The following is a 19,675-nucleotide window of genomic DNA, read 5'->3' as shown; positions in this document are numbered from 1 at the left end:
CATAGAAATTCGTAATTTTTGCAAACTATAGTCCGGCCCCCAACAGTCTGTGGGACAATGAACTGGCCCCCTGTTTAAAACGTTGGAGGACCCCTGCTCTATGAATGCAAGCATGGGAGGAGGAGACAAGGGAGATAGAGAGAAGAGATTCTTGGGAGGAGTGGAGAGGATGGATTGAGTGATATATTGAGAGACGTTTAATGAAGTAGCTTGGGAGCTTGGGGAGTTGTGTGTTGTTGTTAGTACAACAAATTTTAAATTGGGCAATTGGAAGCCTATACTTGTTAATTCACTATTACCAATGAGCTGAAGTAGAATTGACATTCAAGCATGTGAAAACACTTTATTAAAGGTAATGTCAGTTAAATAGTTGGTGGTAACATGAATGCTATATTTGATTTTGTGCAATCTACAAAAATGTTTGTTTCTCATGATGTACTAACTTAATTTCATGCACCTCAGCATTTACGACTTTGTCATTTTGTGACTGCTATAGTTTTCCTTGTGCATATAGTAAAATCTTAAAAAAAATGATTATACTAAATGTTTGTTCTTGGTATAGACACAGTAATTTTGTAGAAAACGAAAACGGAGCAAACATTTTTCATATAAACATTTCGGTAAATTTAACATGTCAGTAAAGTTCACTCACGTGTATGGAAAGACGTGGAAATCGGGGTCTGTGCCCAGCACGTTCCTTAGTGACCTGGTGATGTCATCTGCTAGCCCTCGGGCAGAGATCAGAGCCCCTGTATACTCCTGCGAGTTCTTTAGAGGGGTGTGATATGCCATAAAACGACTGGCTGTTGAAAAAAAAAAAAAATCAGACCTCAATTTAATAACAGCAACATGATACTAGTGACATCATACATAAAAGAAAGGTTCATCTTACCTATAATCTCTCCCTGGTCATTGAACCTGACAGCATTGTCATAAGCACCCAGACCCCTGCAGAGACATAGTTTATGTTTATATTCTGTGAAACCATGTTTTCATTTTAGAATGTATAAAAAATGTATAAGTTGTCAGTGGAAGCGCTTACATTTTTATTCAATTCTTTGAAGTAGTATCCAAAAAAAATGAATAGCTCAATAAAAGATTAAAAAGATTAAAAACAAAGCATCTTTCACTGTAATGCTCACCTTTGTCTCCTGCAGCACCTATTTTCCACCACTAATAGTCCTCAGTCTTCCAGGTTGATCCTGCATTCACATATATGCGGTGCGGTACATTGCATGTGATTCGCACAGGAACCGCACCACATTCCTGTGTAAATCACATGCGATTTGTGTGCGGTGCGATTGGAGCCATACATTTTGTATGGCTCTAATCGCACCGCACCCGCAGCAAAAAGATTCAGGACCCTTTTTTGGTCCGCACTAGAATCGGATTGCATGGGTATTCACACCTATGTGATCCAATTCTGCACATCGCACCGCATTTTGCAGACCGATTATGGGGTGTTGTTAACGTAACATACACACCCGCAGCGGTTCACATGAACAGGGTGCGATTCTGATACGGTGCGGAATTCACACAGAAAACGCTGCAAATTCCGCACCGCATCAGCGTGAACCCGGCCTGAATAATGGACAGAATAATCCAAACCACTTCCACTATGTCAGGCATCATCAGGAAGCCTGGAATTCAAGGTTTATTGCTACAACCTTGCTGACACCAGAGAAGAAGAGGAGGAACCCATGACCCTTGCTAAAAAAAGGTATTTATTACTTTGAGGGGGTGCAATTTCAAACAGCACTAGACTTTAAAGTGATACTAAAGGTTCAGATTTTGTTTTCTTTTTTGCACAGAGCAGCCCCAATCCTCCTCTTCTCAGGTCCCCTGTCAGCACTCCTGGCTCCTCTTCCCTGCTGAGTGCCCCCAGAGCAAGCTGCTTGCTCTAGAGGCACTCATGTGTGCTTGCTCCTGAGCCAGCTCTGTATGTCTATAAGAGACAAAGAGCATGAAAATCTGCAGAGGTGACAATTTAAAAGCCTTTACAGCTCGTCAGTTTAGAGTTAACCAGGAGCTCGTATTGTTACTTTCCCTCTGACATTGGTGCGACCGCAGTTTACATACATGTGAGCATCCTGGCTGTACATTTGCGGGTATGTGTGGACAATGGATGTTAGGGCAAATTTAATTTTAATACAGTTTATTATAATTTTATTGTTTTTAACTTTTTTTGTGTAATAGACCCCAATGTCTCCCTTGCTCTTCACAGCATCTAACTGATCACAGATCTGCTTGGTTAGATGCTTCCCTGGCTGCACCAGCCAGAAAATGGTGGATCTGTAACTCTAAGTGACTAAATCATCGTCACTTCCTTTTTTTAGTACAGGGGAGATCAGAGAGATCGAGGCATGGATGTGTCTCAGTCTACCCCCGCTCTCCATCCTGAAATAGGCAGTTGTGGTCCTGGGCTCCTGGTAAGAGTGGGAGATCCTGAGAACCACAAGGGGAGGTGCTGTCCAAAGAGCTGAAATAGTTAAACTGTTGTTTTGTAACTGTTTTTAATATAATATTTTTGTATATATCTCTTTGTGTACCTTAAAATTGTAACACATGACAAAGGATTGGGTTAGTTGAACAGACAACTCAGTCATTTTGTTTAATTGGTGCTGAGTCTCTTAACTCATTTAAAGCTGAATTCCAACCTTGTCTTCAGTCTTGCACAACTGTACTGGTTAATCTACTGTATTGAAATTGCTTTCTCTGATTTCACTGCACACTGTAAGCTTCTTATAGTGGGGCAGACTGTTTGCAAATGCAATCTCTGTAGGAACTCCCCCAGGCTGACATGCACCAATCAGGACATTTTGATATGTGCATAAATCCTCCCAAGAGCCAGTCAACTGCTTCTATCAGGGTTGATGGCTTTTGAGATTGGTGCTGAGACAGGGTAATGTGATGTTCTCAGGAAGCTATGTACAGCACTAGACATGTGCGATTTGTTTTGTTATGGATGTATCTGTATCTCCAAATCACAATAGTAATAAATTTCAATAATCTTAAATAAATTATAACAGAATAGCAAATAATTCAAATTGATTTTGTTTAATTCGCTTGACATAACATGATGTGATAGTTTGGGCCGTTTGCTAAGTTTTGAATCATCCGAAATAACGTAGCGACATAACGAATTGTCCAAATTGTTTCAGATTCAATTTGTTTTCTTTTTGCATTAACAATTTTCATTATTATAAAAAAAAGCACTACATATGAAATGATACCATCTTGCAATAAATACAGTAAGGTATAAAAGTGAAATAAAATGATTCCTACTTATTGTGTTTGGGTTAGATGGAGGTGGATCCATCAGAATTTCCAAATCATAACAAAACAAATCAATCCAAAATTAATTAATTCCATTCGTTACTTTTGTTACTGCAGTCAATATTGTCCATTCAGCTTATTCAATTTCTCTTTGTGAGGTAAGTACAGTACAGTAAGGTAGAGTAAAGTGTAAAAGTGAAATAAAAAAATCTCTACTAATTGTGTTTGGGTGAGATGGAGGTGGATCCATTAGAATCTCTGAATCATAAAATAACAAATTATTCTGAAATTAAGTTTTGTACCATTCATTACTCTCGTTACTCCAGTCAATATCCTCCAATCAACTTATTCCATTTCTCTTTGACGTGTAAGTACAGTACAGTAAGGTGTAAAAATGAAATAAAATGATTTCTGCTAATTATGTTTGGGTTGGATGGAGGTTGATCCATCAGAATCTCATAACATAACAAATGAAGCCGAAATTGCTTTCTTCCATTTGTTACTTTTGTTAATCAATATCGTTACTTTTGTCAGTCAATATCATCCAGTCAGCTCATTCCATTTCCCTTGGTGGGTTGGACTCAGAGTGCATAAGGAATCTCCCAAAATAACAGATTAACACGTTAAACAAATATAGCCAATCTTCCTAAATAACTTCTGAAAATACTAATTGATTTGGAACAACGCATACACTAAATTAATCCAAATATATACGCAACAATTCTGAATATATGAAACAAATTCCAACAATAAAAACAAAAATGTTTTATTTAGAAATGTAATTAGCATGTTGATAGGTAGAGAGGATAGAGGAACCAGTGAAGGCAAAATATAAGTCGAATAAATTTCAGCTTTAAGTTCTTTTAACCATGGCCTCCTTTTAACACAGGTGCATGTTATATGTGTCCCATGTGAAAAGAGGATCAGACCTACACCTACTGCATGGATAGAAGACTAAATTATATTTAGAGTATTTTCTATTTATCTAACTATAAAGAAAAGTAAGAAAAAGTTAATTAATTTTCATTCTTCACCCCAATACATATAGACAATTTAGAGACTATTCATTTACATCTATATGATAAATATTCCAGCTATACTAAGTAACAAGCACAGGGTGAGAATTAAAAGCAAATGTTGGTCTTTTTTGTTCTAATACACTGTACTGTACTAACCTAGACTAGATCCAATTAGGAGATACAGTAAGATACATTAGATTACTAAGAATAAAAAGTGGTGAGCACTTGAAAAAGAGTGGGATGGCTCAAGACAGTGGATTTTTCCACATTTTATACATTTTACAATAAATGGGATAATATTTTAATTGCATTTGAGCTCTAGAGGTTATCTTCTTGTTAATGATTCTAGCTGCACAAATGGTGGATTGGGCTCTACATGCAGATCATCTGCACAAGTGACAATTCACTTATGAATTTTCTGCATGAAAAAACATTTGAAGTAGGAACCCCATTTTCTGCTAATACATCCATGAAGACATTTTGCTTTTTTTATGCCAGTTACTTTGACTTACCCTTTAGGACATTTTAGATTTGGATAATCTTGCAGGAAAGTGGGTAAGTAAAGGTTAAACTCTTCTACTGTTGGTCTTAATGTTCCATTAGTAGTTCGCATACACTTTCTAAAACACCCAGGTAATGCTGAAAATAGAGTGGAAACAGTTCAGAAGTCATAATTAGCACAGCATATTAGGAGAGATTTTCTCTTTTTGAGCAAAAATACTTTACAAACCAAGGTTTATGGGGGAAAGTGTGTGTGTGTGTGGGGGGGATGTCTCCATTCTGCAGGTAGCAATATCCTGCTGGAGGAACAAAGCAAAGCCAACAGAGTAAAGTCAAATATGTGTCCTGAAACACTAAAGGGAATGCATATTCCTTACATCATCAGCTTGATGTAAACAAGAATTTCTATGTGTTTACCATCCCGCTTCTCCACCATGTCAAATCAGAACACACCCTGCATTCATTTAGGAAAATACAAGTGGTTCTGTGAATGGTGCCCGTGCCAAGCGATGATTCCCTGTGGTTACTATGCAGCAAAGCAGCCGCTTGATGCAGGACCAGCTTTCATCAGGGATCTCACAGGTGTGGGATCTAGACCAATGCAACTATAAAAAAAATCATATCTAGAATTCAGCTTTAGCACGTCTCAATGTAGTAAGGAGGAATGAAGTCATACCTGGTCAGACTTCTGAAGATAATGTTAAGTTTTTCATATACAAAATGAGTGCGTAAAACCTCTGATCATAAAAATCACAATTAAGAAACCAGTAAAGTGATGCAAATATTATCCACATCAATACATCAAATCACAAATATGGTGAGAAAATAAAATCATATTCAGTATTAATCAAACAATAATATAATAGAGATTAATGTCCACTCCCAAAGGAATTATCAGAGCTCCACTAGGGGGCAAATATAAACATCCTTGTGTGTAAATGGAAGTCCACTCCCAAAGAATATTTCAGAGCTCCACTAGGGGGTCATTGTAGAATCTTGTGTGAAAACGAAATGCCACAAATTCATTTGTTTTAGTCCCAAACCACCTCAAATATGTATGAATTCTCTTACTTATTAACTATGATCTCCAGATATAGGAGATCACTAGCGCAGGATACATCAAATGCGAATCACACCAGGGTATGGTAGCAACCTCCACACCCACCAGATCCTCCTCTGGCTGTCCAGAAAGCACAGTTCTCTGCAGTAAGATTCAGAGGAAAATACAAAGGACCATAGAGTAATATTGCTAAAAAATACCAATTTATTTCATCCAAGTATACTCACAGACATCTCAGAGTAATAAAAACTAAAAAACACTCCACTGCAGTTCACCAGTGAGTGATGACATCATAGGCCGCTAAACCCTCCCTATGCATTTCATCTATGCAAGGGACATCCTCAGGGGACATAAAGGAGGTCTCCATGCATAGACGAAACATGTGGGGTTTGGTTAGTGGCTTATTACATCATTACAGCCGCTGGTGTACTGCATCATGGTGTTTTTGAGATTTTAATTCCCTTGAGATTCTTGTGAGTATACTTGCATGAAATAAATTTATATTTTCAGCAATATTACTTTTAGTCCTTTGTATTTTCATCAATCTTTTTACAGAGAACTGTGCTTTCCAGACAACCAGTGCAGGGTCTTGTGGGTGTGGAGGATGTTACCATACCTTGGTGTGATTTGCATTTGGTGCACCCTGCGTTAGTGATCTCCTATAATCTGTAGATTATGGTTATTCAGTAAGAGAATTCATATATTTTTCTCTGAGGTGGTTTGGAACTAAAATAAGGGAATTTGTGGCATTTCATTTTTACACAAAATTCTACACTGGCCACCTAGTGGAGCCCTGAATATTCCTTTGGGAGTGGACTTCCATTTCTATTATATTATTGTTTGATTTATACTGAAAATGGTTTTATTTTTTCACTATATGGGTGATTTGATTTATTGATGTTCACTTTACTTTTTGTTATCATTTTCATATTCATGTTTGGTTTCATTTTGATTTTTATGGTTGGAGGTTTTTTGTTTTTTTTTGTTTTTTTTCCTGTACCCGAAACAGAGTGTGCAGCATTACCCTCTAGCACCGAGTGCATAATTACTTGGTGGTTTATTAATGTTGATTTTTTACACAGAATTTCAAAGCTATTATCTACAATTTGCAGTAGAGTTGTGACAGAAGAGAGGGTGCTGACAGCAGCCTCTGTACAGGATATCAAAAAGAATGTCTGTACCATGGTCCTAAATACAGACAGACATCTCTGTTGCAGAAGACATTAACTTTATAGTAGACAAAATCTATAGTGGAACATTAGCTCTAGTGCTAAACACTGCACAAAAATGCAATACATAGATTATTGCAACATATATTAGACCAGGTACAATAGGAGGCACTACAAAAGATAATGAAGTAGATACTAGAGCAGATACTACATAAGGTATTAAAGAAAATAATCAAGTAGATGCAAGGCCAAGTTCTACAGGAGATACTATAGCAGATACTGAAGACGATAGTAGACCATGGGACATACAAGAACAGGGAGTAGAGTAAGGTTATAGACCAGGTACTTAGCAGGTAATAGAGCGGATATTGAAATAGATACCAGAAACTGTAGAACATGCTAGAGAACAAAATGGTGTAGACACCAGGCTAAGTACTACAAGAGATGTTAGAGCAGACAATGGAGTAGCTAATACAGTAGAACAAGTACTGTAGGACATAGCAGAGCAAATGGAGCAGATTTTGGACCAGGTACTGTTAAAGGTACTATAGCAGATTGTGGAGGAAATACCAACAGATACATGACCAGGTAATGTAGGAGATACTAGACCTGACACTTATCCAGATACTGCAGGACGTGCTAGTGGACATATTGTAACAGAGTAAATGCCAAAACATATACTAGAACAGAAAAAAACCCTAAAGCAAATACTAAAACATATATTAGAACACTTATAGTGCGTCATACTAGACCTGGTACTAGAGCATCTATCAGCACAATTACTAGAGTATATACTAGAACAGATATTAGACCAGGTACTATATAGTCTTGATTCAAGTAGATATTGGAGCTGATACTGTTGTAGGCACCAAAGCATACATTGGTGCAGGTATTAGACCATTTGTGAAGTGCAGTTATCGGAATAGGGACTGGAGAGCGTATGATTATGACCTAAATTCCTGAGCGTATATATGAGTTTTGAATATGTGTATAATATATATTTTACTGCAAATAAATCAGAGCATGAGTTTAAGATTTTTAATCATCTTCCCATTTTAGAGACTATCCTGGTTTGTTGATGGTACTCACTGCTAGTGGAAGAGCAGAAGGTGTTATTTAGTAACAATCTACAGCAGTCTGATGAGGGGTTCAGCCAATCCACAAAGTCATCAACCCAGGAGGATGCTGGGATGGCTAAATAAGATCTAGCAAGGAAAAAAAATGCAACAGAATGGTGAGTTAGAACAAGACGAATAACATTTAGGACAAGGCATTTTAAACAGAAAGGCTGGCTCTTTGCAGGCAGGTTGGACTGGCTGACACTTTTTGACCTTGGCCACAGACAGTCCAATCCAGGCAGCAGGCCATGCACTGTGATGAGTAAGTTTGAGTTATGCAGGCTTTTGGCGCATGTGCAACATATCATACAAAAAGTAATGGAAGCAACAGAACAAAAATACACATATGCACAGATACAGCTCTCATGTGATTCAAGTGTAGCACCCTCCTAAATCTAGGTTTAGATAGATTTAGTATGTGTTTTGATAGGTAATTTTAGTTACCACATTGTAGTCAGTGTGGCTGTGATTGTTTGATAAAAGCATAATTACCTCACTGTATTCGGTGAAGCTGTATTCTGCTAGTCAGGTCTGCTCAATGTGTTCACATGCTGCTAGTCTGATAGATTACTCTGCATCCAGAACGTTTGAGAAGTTTCTGGGTGATAGGTGTGGAGCTATGGAGAAGGCAGCATGAATATTGATACAGCCCTGGCCTCTCCCGGAGAGGCAGGCTCTGACGGCATGCTGGGAAACTGTATATATTCAGTGAGCAAAACTGAGTTCTGGGTCTTCTCCTGGATAGGATTAGTCTAGCCTGGAGGGGGCACCCTGCCCTTCCAGGCAATGCTACTATTTCTGCTGTAGTGAGGCCTCAGCTGGGTGACCTGAGGGCCTGAATGTTGAGACCCAGTTCTGCTAAGAGCTGACTGAGGGAGCCATCTTCTGAATATCTGGTCCGGTATAACAGAAGAAGGCAACCATCTGTCCTTTGGTGTTGTGAGTATAGACACTTCTGAAGGACCATAGAGACTTTGTGCTGCTAATACCCCCCGAGAGTCATCTGTGGGTCTAGTTAAAGGGGACTCCAGCTGGTGTTCTGAAGAGCTTTGTTAACCTAATCTCCTATTTGAAGGGACTCTGCTCTTAAGGCTCTAAGAAAGAGATTTATAGCTAACAACCAGGGGCGGACTGACCATTTGGGAACTCGGGCACTGCCTGAGGGCCCGGGGTCAGTAGGGGGCCCCATGAGATGCCCCTGGTACCTTTCATAGGCTTTTTTGGGTGTGGTTTGAGTGTGGGTGAGGACACAGGGGCCCCATGATCCCCTATTGCCCGGGGGCCCTATGAGTTATCAGTCCACCCCTGCTAACAACCACTACTGCTTCTACTACTACTACCTTAAAGCTAAAGTCTACTGTTTGCTGAAAGCACAGACTTTATTATAGCTAGTCCTGAAGAATACCTTAAGTGTACATACAGCAGTTCTTGTTTTTAAAGTATATCTCCTAATTCCCTCAACCCTATCCAAGTTCTCCAAAAATAAAAACAAGAGAAGCAACACCCTAAGACTGGTCATTGAAGAAATGCGTGAATGACCCTGTGTGCCGGACTGTGGGGCAAAGATTGTGGGAAACCTGAATTGTATTCCTGCAGCTCCTATGGTAGTAGCGCTACGCAAGCTGTATATCAACCTTGCTTGGAAATGGGCTTGAAGTGGTATTAACCAAACTGTAATAATCAATCGAACAAGGAGATCTAAACACAGCCCTTAGAACCTCTGCCTAGTCCAGTAGATAAAGGATCAGTTAGATGCCCTTCCAATAATGTAATAGGGTTTGGATTGGAACCACATGAGTTAGCAAAGACAATAATGCTGTTATGACATGGAAAATGCAAGATGAAGGCATTACGATATTAGTAGTATGCAAAGACTCAAGCTGGGTTGGGCTGACATGAAGTCCAAAGACTATATATTGTACATAATTAAGTAGCATGATTAGATTAGAGCAGTAATTGTGCACAGAGTTGACAGTGCTGTCTTGAGAGATAACTGGTGATTCACGGTGTGAACCACAGATAGCACTGAGGTGAAGGAAGAACATAGAATAACAAAGATAAGATACAAATATCAAGGCCACAGTCAGGGGCGTCCCTATGGTTGGTGTCACCTACTGCAATAACATTTGGCGACACCTCCTCCGACAATCCCCGCAGAATGGATCAGATCTGCGGATTGACCATAATGGATCGGAGTCCGATCCATTATGCTCCCCAATCCGCAGATCCAATCCATCCTGCGGGGATCGTCGGCATGCAACCTATACGGGTTGACACCGGACCCGCTCCACGAAAAGGTAAGTTGTAAAGAAAGCCGACGATCCCCGCAGGATGGATCGAATCCATCCTGCGGGGATCACCGGCTTGCTTTACAACTTACCATTTCGTGGAGCGGGTCCGGTGTCACCCCATGCGGTAGGTGTCACCCCGTGCGGCGCGCACCCCCCGCACCTGCCTCGGGGTGCCACTGGCCACAGTCTCCACAGCAAAGGTTCTCAGGTTGTGAGCTTCGGGAGTTATATTACTCTTGCCTAGGCAGATAAAAGCTCATATACATGTGTATATTTTACACGTGCCTGAGTATCTTCATTGTATGCTAAAGCTGATAAAGACAACACAATAATGATTTGGGCTCCATGCACATTAGCGTTTTTTTAAGCTCCTAGAAGCTATTATCAGCATATTTTTTTCTGTTCCTAGAAGCTAAATAGTGCTATCCTATGTGTTCACGCACACTATTGTAGGCTATTAGCGTTTTTTGAGCTTCAGCGTCTAGAAGCAGAAAAAAAATGTTTTTGTAGAGTTTTTTGGAGCATTTTTCCAGCAGAAAAAAAATGCTAAACACTCCTAAACGCTACTACAATGCTCCTAATAGCTGTTTTCTAGCTTTTTTCCCCCTCTACATGTACTGTAAGATCGCTAATTAAACGCTAATGCTCCTAAACACTTCTGAACGCTACTAAAAGTCTACTAAAAATACTATTAAATCAAATATAAGAGTGCGCTAAATCAGCATATACAATATCCATATATCAAATATGTGAAAGTTCAAAAAATTCCCTACATACAAAAAAAGTCCATACATCAAATATGTGAAAGTCCAAAAAATTCATGTGACAAATATAAGGAACTTTGTGAATAATTCACCACCAAATCAATTAAATGCACTCACCAGAGCTAAGTGCTGATCAGATTATAGACCAGCCTTAGCGCTTTTGCTCTGGGAGCGTAGACACCAACAACCTCCAGACGTTTGATGTAATATTCTGCAGTATTAGAATCCAGCTGATAGATACCCTTCTATATAGGCAGGGAATGAGAAGGAATACTCTGCAGCCACTCTTCCATGAGTGGTCAATCACCACGGCTCCATGGTACGCAGTGTTTTAGCAAAAATGTTTAGAGTTCCTCTTAATGATACTGCTATTATAACAACTAAATTGCAATTAATCTGTATTAATTTTTGGTAAAAAAAATAAAACATTTCATGTACCAGTCCTGAGCACTAGGACAACGTAGTATACCTACGCTTGGTTACCCTCATCTTGCAGCTCTACAGAAGACTTACCGTGTAGGAAAGTCGGTGGCATACTGTATCTTCTGTGTCATCGAATTATTATCACAACCTGCGCTGGAACAAATGCCATTCATTCCATCTAGGCTGGAAAAGTTATAACCGGAGGTTGTGACAAAGTACGTGGGCACTCCAACTTCAAAATAGTCATTGAGAGCATTGAAATAATCCACCATATAGGAATCCTGGGAAAAGGTAATTAAGGCATTTAGTGCATAATAGCATGTACAAATAAGGTCCTGAGCTTTTCTTAGCGCAAGGCAAAAGATTCACATCAGAATACATCAGGGGTGCTCAACTTTTAAAAGAGCAAGGGCCATATAAGTTATTTGGCAACCGGCCACAGGCCACAATGAACTATGGGATTTTTCTGCTCCCCAAACCGCAAACATAAATGAGCCCTTAATGTTCTGAGCCCCCTATAAGGCTGCTTTCACGCTGATGCACTGCGGTTTATTTGCAGGTTAGCTACGCTTTGCCATAGGCTTCTATTACATCTTGCAGGTGTGGTGCTCTTTCAGAAATCACACCAAACCCGAAGGATATATTAGAAGTCTATGAATCAGTACAGCTAACCCATAGGAAAGCCGTAGGTGCACTGTGTGGCCCCTGCAGATCAGTGTGAAAGCAGCCTAATAACCTTTTTATAGGTGCTAATATTCCCATTGCAAAAGTGCAGTGTATGTGTTGTTTAATACACTGACCTTTTCCTCTTCCAGCATATGTTGGCATCTCTCTCCAGGCTGCTAGAGAGGTCCCAGGCAAAGCGCACTTGATATGACTAGCCTGGAACAGGAGCCGGCACTACAGAGGAAGCATCGGCTTAAGCGGCTCCTGCTCCCTCCGTGGCCGCCTGTTTCCTCCCCTGCCGGCTCAATGCACTCTGATTCTCTGTGATGGTGGGTTGGCAACCCGTTGAATGCAATCTGGGCTTTCCAACCTCCATCCCAGAGCATGGGCATGAGCTTCCCTGGTTTGAGGTCGCGGGCCACATGTGGAACAGATCAACTCTCAACATTGATTAAAATCTCAGGAAGGAACCTGAGTTGGTGCAATGTCATCAGGACATAGACGCATTCCCATAACACTATGGCCATAAAGATGCAACATTTTTGCATGTTATTTACTGTATGTATTGTTTTATTTTGCCCATAAATAGTCTTTTCCCGACAAGTGTTTCCTAAACTATTCTCTGGCTGATTTCATATGTTACTCTTTCGATATTTTAGCTAAAGTCTTTAGCAAAGTAAACAATGTGGGGCATTTGGACTAAGCATATGTCAGTTCACTTTCTACTCTGCAGTCAACAAGAGACATTCGGAATTTGGTAGGTATTTATGGACAATAATCTACTTGTGCACTCAAGTCATGAATAAGCCTCATAGTTCTAGTTTTATTAATATAAAGAAGAAATAATATTAGAGTAATAAGTACCAGAGGTACAGACAGCTCCTGATTTAGACCCACACGAGAATACATCATAAAGTACGTTCCACAGCAGAACAGGAAGATGAACACCACCATCTGAGAAGGCAAGAGACATTAAAGAGACACTTTAGCAAAAAAAGTCAAAATATGGGAAACCATTACCTGCTGGGCAGCACTGATGGGCGCAACTGCTAGGCAGCACTGCTGGGGGGCACTGATGGGTGGCACTGCAGGACACTGATCATCAGTGCCCTGATGATCAATGTCGATGTCCTCTGTGACGGCTGCCGGTTACCGGCAGTACTTTCCTTATGCTTTGACAGCGTGAGAAAAGTGCTGCTGATAACCAGCAACTGTATTTACTCTGTCATCTGTTGTGTCATTGGACACAGCTGATCACGTGGTAAAAGGCCACTGTGATTGGCCTTTTACCTCATCACGTGATCCTACGGACACAGCGATCACACTGGGGGCACACGGGAGGGCATGTTCTAGGAGGACATCATATGACACCCTCCCAGAACTGGACAACCGCGCTGTAGCCATCATTCGGCTATAGCGCGGTTAGCCAGTGGTTAAAAATAAAGCTTACCCGTATGGTAAAATTGACATCTCCTAAATGCAAACCGTTTAGGACATATTTGTGTTTTTTTAGAGCCGGTGCTCTGAAGGAATGGCATGCCCATGCCATTCCTTTAGACCACTGTGTCGTGTCCTTAGACTCCTGTGCACATGTGCCAGAGTGACGTCATTACGGCTCAGCCAGTCAGATGGCCGAAGCTTGTGAACCCGAAAGGAAGACCGGGTGATGATAGAAGCTTCTACAGCAGTGACAGCGTGCCACTGGAGGGCTTCATTTTAAGGTACGTTTTACCTAATGTGCTAGCATGCGATGCATACTGACACATTATGACATTACCTTGCAGGGACTTTTTTTTTTTTAATACGGTTTACTACCACTTTAAACACATACCCTTCTCAAAACCAGTGAATACATAAGCACAGGACTGAATTAAAATTCAGAAAGTATTAGTTTTTGCCCATTGAAAGGTAACACAATAAAATTGATTGGGATCCGAAGATTAGTAGATCCATGTGCAATTGAAAATATAGTGAAGTTAATACGAATTGTATATAAGACTATACAAGAGATTGTGGTTGAAGATGTATCTATGGGAAGATCTACTCACCACTACAACTCGGCTGAAGGAGTTCAGTAAGATGGGGCAATACACCTTCTGCATGAACCACACCAACCACCCTTCAGATTTCTTTTTCGGCTTCTCACTGTTGCTCTTGATACAGCAACAGATATCAAATCTTGAGCTCTGAAGAACAAGCAAACATGGATCAGATTTGTTCTGCGATCGGAACCAAGATGACAGGGGAAAAGAATGTTAAAAGGTTTATAGGAAGAGGACCCAGAAAAAATAACATCCATCCCAGCCCAACCTAACTTTACCTCCTGTCGTTTCATGTCCAGAGACACAAGAGCTACAAACATGGAGATCTGAAGCAGGAAATCAAATAGGATAGCCAAGGCCGCATTCAGTGCGAACGTACGAACAGCAGGCATCTGTGTGAGCGCACCTAGGGCAGGACAGACACACTTTATAAGTAAGGCAAAGTTTTACTTTAAGTGCTTTGTCTCTGTACAGTGATCATTGTGGTCTGTAAAGTTTAAAGCTGAACTACAGGCACAAAATATCTTATTTACATATACTCTTTAAAGCGATACTAAAGGGTTTTGTTGTGTAAAATAATAAATATGTCTATACTTACCTGCTGTGTGTAGTGGTTTTGCACAGAGGAGCCTCTTCTTCTGGGGTCCCCCACAGGCTCTCCTGGCTCCACCTTTCTGTCGGGTGCTCCCATAGCAAGCAGCTTGCTATGGAGCTACCTGCTGCTCCATGTGTTCATTGGCCCCCACTCCCTGTCTCTCCTCATTGGCTGACTGGCTGTGATTCACAGCAGCGGGAGCCAATGGCTCCCGCTTGCTGTCTCAGCCAATGAGGAGGCAGAGGCACCTGAAGCTGTTGTAGACATTGATGGATCGCGTTGGGGCTCAGTTAAGTATAAGGAGGCTGGGGGCACTGCTGCACACAGAAGCTTTATTATTTTCATGCATAGAATGCATGGAGGTAAAAAAAACCTTCAGCCTTTACAACTTCTTTAAGCCTGGGTTCACACTGATGCAGAGAAGAATTCGCAGTGGCTTCTGTGTGAATTCTGCACTGCATCACAGTCGCAGGCCGTTCATGCGAACCGCTGCAGGTGTGTATGTTGAGTTAACAACACCCTGAAATCGGTGGGTGTGAATACCCATGCGATCCGATTCTAATGCAGACCAATAAAAGGGTCCTGCACCTTTTTGGTGTGGATGCGATGCGATTTGAGCCATACATAATGTATGGCTCAAATTGCACTGCACAGAATTAGCATATTATTTGTACAGGAATGCGGTGTGATTCTTGTGAAAATCACATGCGATATGCCGCACCGCACAAGTGTGAACCCAGGCTAATAACCACAAAGGATATAAATCGACTTCATGTGTAACAAATGCCTTTGAAAACTAAGATATTGCTTTGTAAAAGTAGCAGCGACATCATTATGCTGTCCATAGCCTGTGCAGAGAGCAGAATTGTAGAAGGGACCCAACAGCTCCACTCACTACAAGCTGCCTGCAGAAAACTACAGATGGGACAAGACCAGTCACCGTGCACAAGGAGAGAGAGCAGCAGTGACCGGTCTTTATTACAGGAAGCTCCTGCACAAAGGAAAAGTTTCACACTGGATTACTGCACAGATCTGGAAGAAATACACAGAGCTCACTAAGAGTCAAGAAAGCATACACATGACTCTTGTATTTTGACAATGATTGTTCAGCTTTAACCGCTTTTCTGCCGCCCTATAGCAGATATACTGCTAGAGGGCGATCACCTGGTCCCGGCCGGTAATTACTCGTCAGCACTGGTGATTACCAAGCATCTCCGATGGGGAGAAGGACTGTTTTGTTTACTAACAGTTCTCCTCCCTGTCAGCTCGAGCACACTGCTGTGGATGGCTGTGCACAGCACTGACAGGACACCCTAGTAAAACACTCTCGGCACACAGTTAACCCTTTCATCGCCCCTCATATTAACCTTTCTGCCCAGTGCCATTAGTACAATGTCAGTGCTTTTAGGGTGGCAGGGTTGCGCAAAATCACGTATATATATGTGATTTTTTTATTTACGGGTAGGAGGCGCATGTGCCATTGGCAGATTCAACTGTCGAGTACCAGGTCCCGGCCGGTGATTCCCTGACGGCATTCGGCAATCGCCAAGAAACACTGACGGGGGAGAGACACGTATGAAAACAATACAGATCTCTCCCCTGTCAGCTCCAGCACACTGCCAGAGCCATACAAAGCATACATAGTAAAGCACAGCACACAGTAAAACAGCACACAGCATACAATTAACCCTTTGATCTCCCCAGATGTTAACCCCTTCCTGCCCAGTGTCATTAGTACAGTGTCAATGCTTTTTATTTGCACTGATCACTGTATTGGTGTCACTGGGGATGTCAGTGACACCAAGTCAGTTCCCCCCCAGTGTCAGAATGTCTGCCGCAGTCCCACTATAAGTCGCTGATCGCCGCCATTACTAGTAAAAAAAAAAAATTCCAGTATCTATACCACCATTTGTAAATGCTATAACTTTCACATGAACCCATTAATTTACATGTATTGGGATTTTTTTTTTTAGCAAAGACATGGAGCAGAATACATTTCGGCCTAAATTTATGATGAAATTTGATTTTTTAAATTTTTTTACTGGACATGTTTGATAGCAAAAATTCAAAAATATTTTTTTCTCAAAATTGTCAGTCTTTTTTATGATAGTGCAAAAAATAAAAAACACACAGGCGATCAAATACCACCGAAAGAAAGCTTAATTTGTGGTAAAAAAAAGGATGTAAATTTCATTTTGGTGCAGTGTTGCATGACTGCGCAATCATCAGTTAAAGTAACGCAGCGCCGTAACGCAAAAGATGGCCTAGTCAAGAAGGGGGGTAAATCCTCTGGAGGGCAAGTGGTTAAAATGACACTAAACAATATATATGACATTTTTTTCATCTGCCCTTTGTAAATCCTTCTGTGATCTCCCAAACTTCTCCTTTCCCTCTTAGTTCTGTTTGTTTGGAGTGAACAGTGCATGTTAGTTGATTGAATACTGCTATATGCACAATACACATCCTATTGTTCGTAGCCCCTAGTCCATCTTGGGAGCTAGCAAAAATGGTGGCTTTTCTCATTCATACAGTAGAATCATGGAGAACAAACATAGCCACCCTCTATCAGGAAGTCAGATCCCAGCACAGCAAAAAAACAAACAAAAAACAAATGTGAAGATTCGGAGGAAGCTGAGAATAATAGAAGGTACATTTTGAAGAATATATACTTGAAAACATTTTTTCATGTCACGTTAATAAATATGCCGGTTTAAGAAAACGATATGTGCATGTTTATTTTGCAGTGTCAGAGGGAAGTGTGCTTTGGTACATGGTACAGTGCTGTGGATCTTTTCAGTAAATATTTGCCCATGGGGACTTTGGAGTTCACTTGTTGCCTACATACAGATACTTAATGATGTTATGCAGTCCAGCTGAATTGAGATTTCTCACAAATATTGTTTTGTTGCCTAGTATTGCTACTTCCACTGTGTTTTAGCAGAACAGTATTTATGGAACTGAGACTGTGGCACTAATTTTAGATATCAGGCTAAAAATAATGATTGTTTGTGTGTTATGCTTAGGGTTAGGTGTTAGGTTAAGGATAGTGGGAGAGACAAGGTTATGTGTTAGGCTTTACCTAAATGTTAGATCATTGTAAAGGTTATGTCAAGGATAAATGTGATACTAAACTCTGGTTTTAAACAATACCCAATAGATGGACCAGGACTTTCCCTCAGCTCCAGTTGGACATTCTTCTAAAATCACTATGTCCATCTTGGAGAGTAATAAAAGCCACAATGCACTTTGCAATAATGCATTCGTATATATTTCCCACAACCATATTTACCCCATGGACCTAAATTCCTCCTCTGGTTGCAAATAAACACTACTCTCAACTGGTTCAGCTTCAGCTTCTGGTGGCTGAGGACCGGTGCTCTGGCTACAGTGCTCCTGCACTCATATGATCAGATCCATAGTAACATCAAGCTGGCAACTCAGTGTGGCCCATAAAATCCAAATCTTTAATGGCTACAGAGTAAAACACACTGGTATTCGGCTGTGACAGCCTTCTTCCACAGATGAAAAATGTTAGCTTGTTACCAGTGTGGCTCTATTCCATGCCTTCTGGCCATGCTCCAAAATTAACCAGTTTTGGACCAAAGTAGCACATTATACTACCACATACCTAGTGAACTATCTGTCCCAAACTCCAGAATGGGCATCCTTTGGCCTGATAGACATTCTGGGAGTCAACATTTTCAGAGGATGCAAACAATTGTTCACTGTTATATCTCCTGTGGCATGAAAAGCCATACTGCATAAATGCATTTACCCCAATCCCCCTAGTTATCTCTTTGTTTGTAGATAAATTATCTTAGATCTTTTGAATGGAATGTGTAGAGACCTCCCTACAAAAGGAAACACAGGGGGACATTTTTTGATGTCTGGGAATATTTCATTCAAACTTTATAAAAAAAATTGGTACCGCGCTCCCACACTTATATAAATAATTAAATCAAAAATGAGGTTTCATTTACACCCCTAGTGAACCCTGCTGTGTGTAATTATATCAAACTCAATTCTTCATATTATTATACAATCTTATGCAGTGATGTTTGATAAACCCTATGAAATAAAATTAAAATGTGCAAAACGCATGAAAACACAATACATAAACCCACTTGTGTCCCTAAACAGGGTGAAATCACAAACATGTATTAAACCACACGTGATGAAACACTTGGGATAAATAAATGCCCAAAGGTGCAGTGGAAATAGACTGACAAATGGCACTATTGCGCCTATAAAACAAACAATAGGACGATCAGGATAAATGGACCCTGACTATAGGACAATCTACAAGGACTATAACAAATCCTTCAACATAAATGTGCAACCACCACTCAACAAGTGCCCACATGTACCAAAGTATAAATTGAAGTGCACTCATCCCTAAACTTGGGACTATACTGCTATATAAATAGCAGGAAGAAATTAAATAAATAAATAAATAAAAATAATTACATAAAATATTGAGTGAATCCACAATTGAAAATCCAGTGACATTCTATGATAAACACATAACTTAAATTTATAACAAACTCCACAAAAACACGTGCCACCAATTATTAATAAACAATAAACAAATCGTCCATGTGTGTAATCTTCAATATGGCTGGATATATAGAAACCTCCAGCGATCAATATAAATCTGGCAGGTGAACAAAAAGTGTAATCCTTCACCAGTAAGATTGCCCCATCACCTTCATGAAGTGACCACACAGGGTCAAACCGCTTTTTTGCTATTA

General features: G+C 40.4%; 1 protein-coding gene across 1 annotated transcript in view; it reads right to left on the bottom strand.

Moving 5' to 3' along the window:
- Positions 1 to 19,675, bottom strand: part of NPC1L1 (NPC1 like intracellular cholesterol transporter 1) — a 48,924-nt gene that overhangs the window by 9,039 nt on the left and 20,210 nt on the right. The window contains exons 9-16 of the mRNA XM_089692447.1: positions 14,608 to 14,735; positions 14,336 to 14,473; positions 13,152 to 13,241; positions 11,712 to 11,902; positions 8,115 to 8,230; positions 4,808 to 4,934; positions 893 to 948; positions 653 to 803 (exon numbers count right to left, since the gene is read on the bottom strand). Coding sequence (XP_089548573.1) covers positions 653 to 803; positions 893 to 948; positions 4,808 to 4,934; positions 8,115 to 8,230; positions 11,712 to 11,902; positions 13,152 to 13,241; positions 14,336 to 14,473; positions 14,608 to 14,735 — 997 coding nt within the window. The remainder of the gene's footprint in view (positions 1 to 652; positions 804 to 892; positions 949 to 4,807; positions 4,935 to 8,114; positions 8,231 to 11,711; positions 11,903 to 13,151; positions 13,242 to 14,335; positions 14,474 to 14,607; positions 14,736 to 19,675) is intronic.

Source organism: Staurois parvus, unplaced genomic scaffold (assembly GCF_062004578.1).
Source record: "Staurois parvus isolate SC_StPar_1 unplaced genomic scaffold, SC_StPar_1.0 ptg000586l, whole genome shotgun sequence".
NCBI classification, from domain to species: domain Eukaryota; kingdom Metazoa; phylum Chordata; class Amphibia; order Anura; family Ranidae; genus Staurois; species Staurois parvus.
The sequence above is the reverse complement of the archived record's forward strand: the minus strand, read 5'-3'. Positions and strand labels throughout refer to the sequence as shown.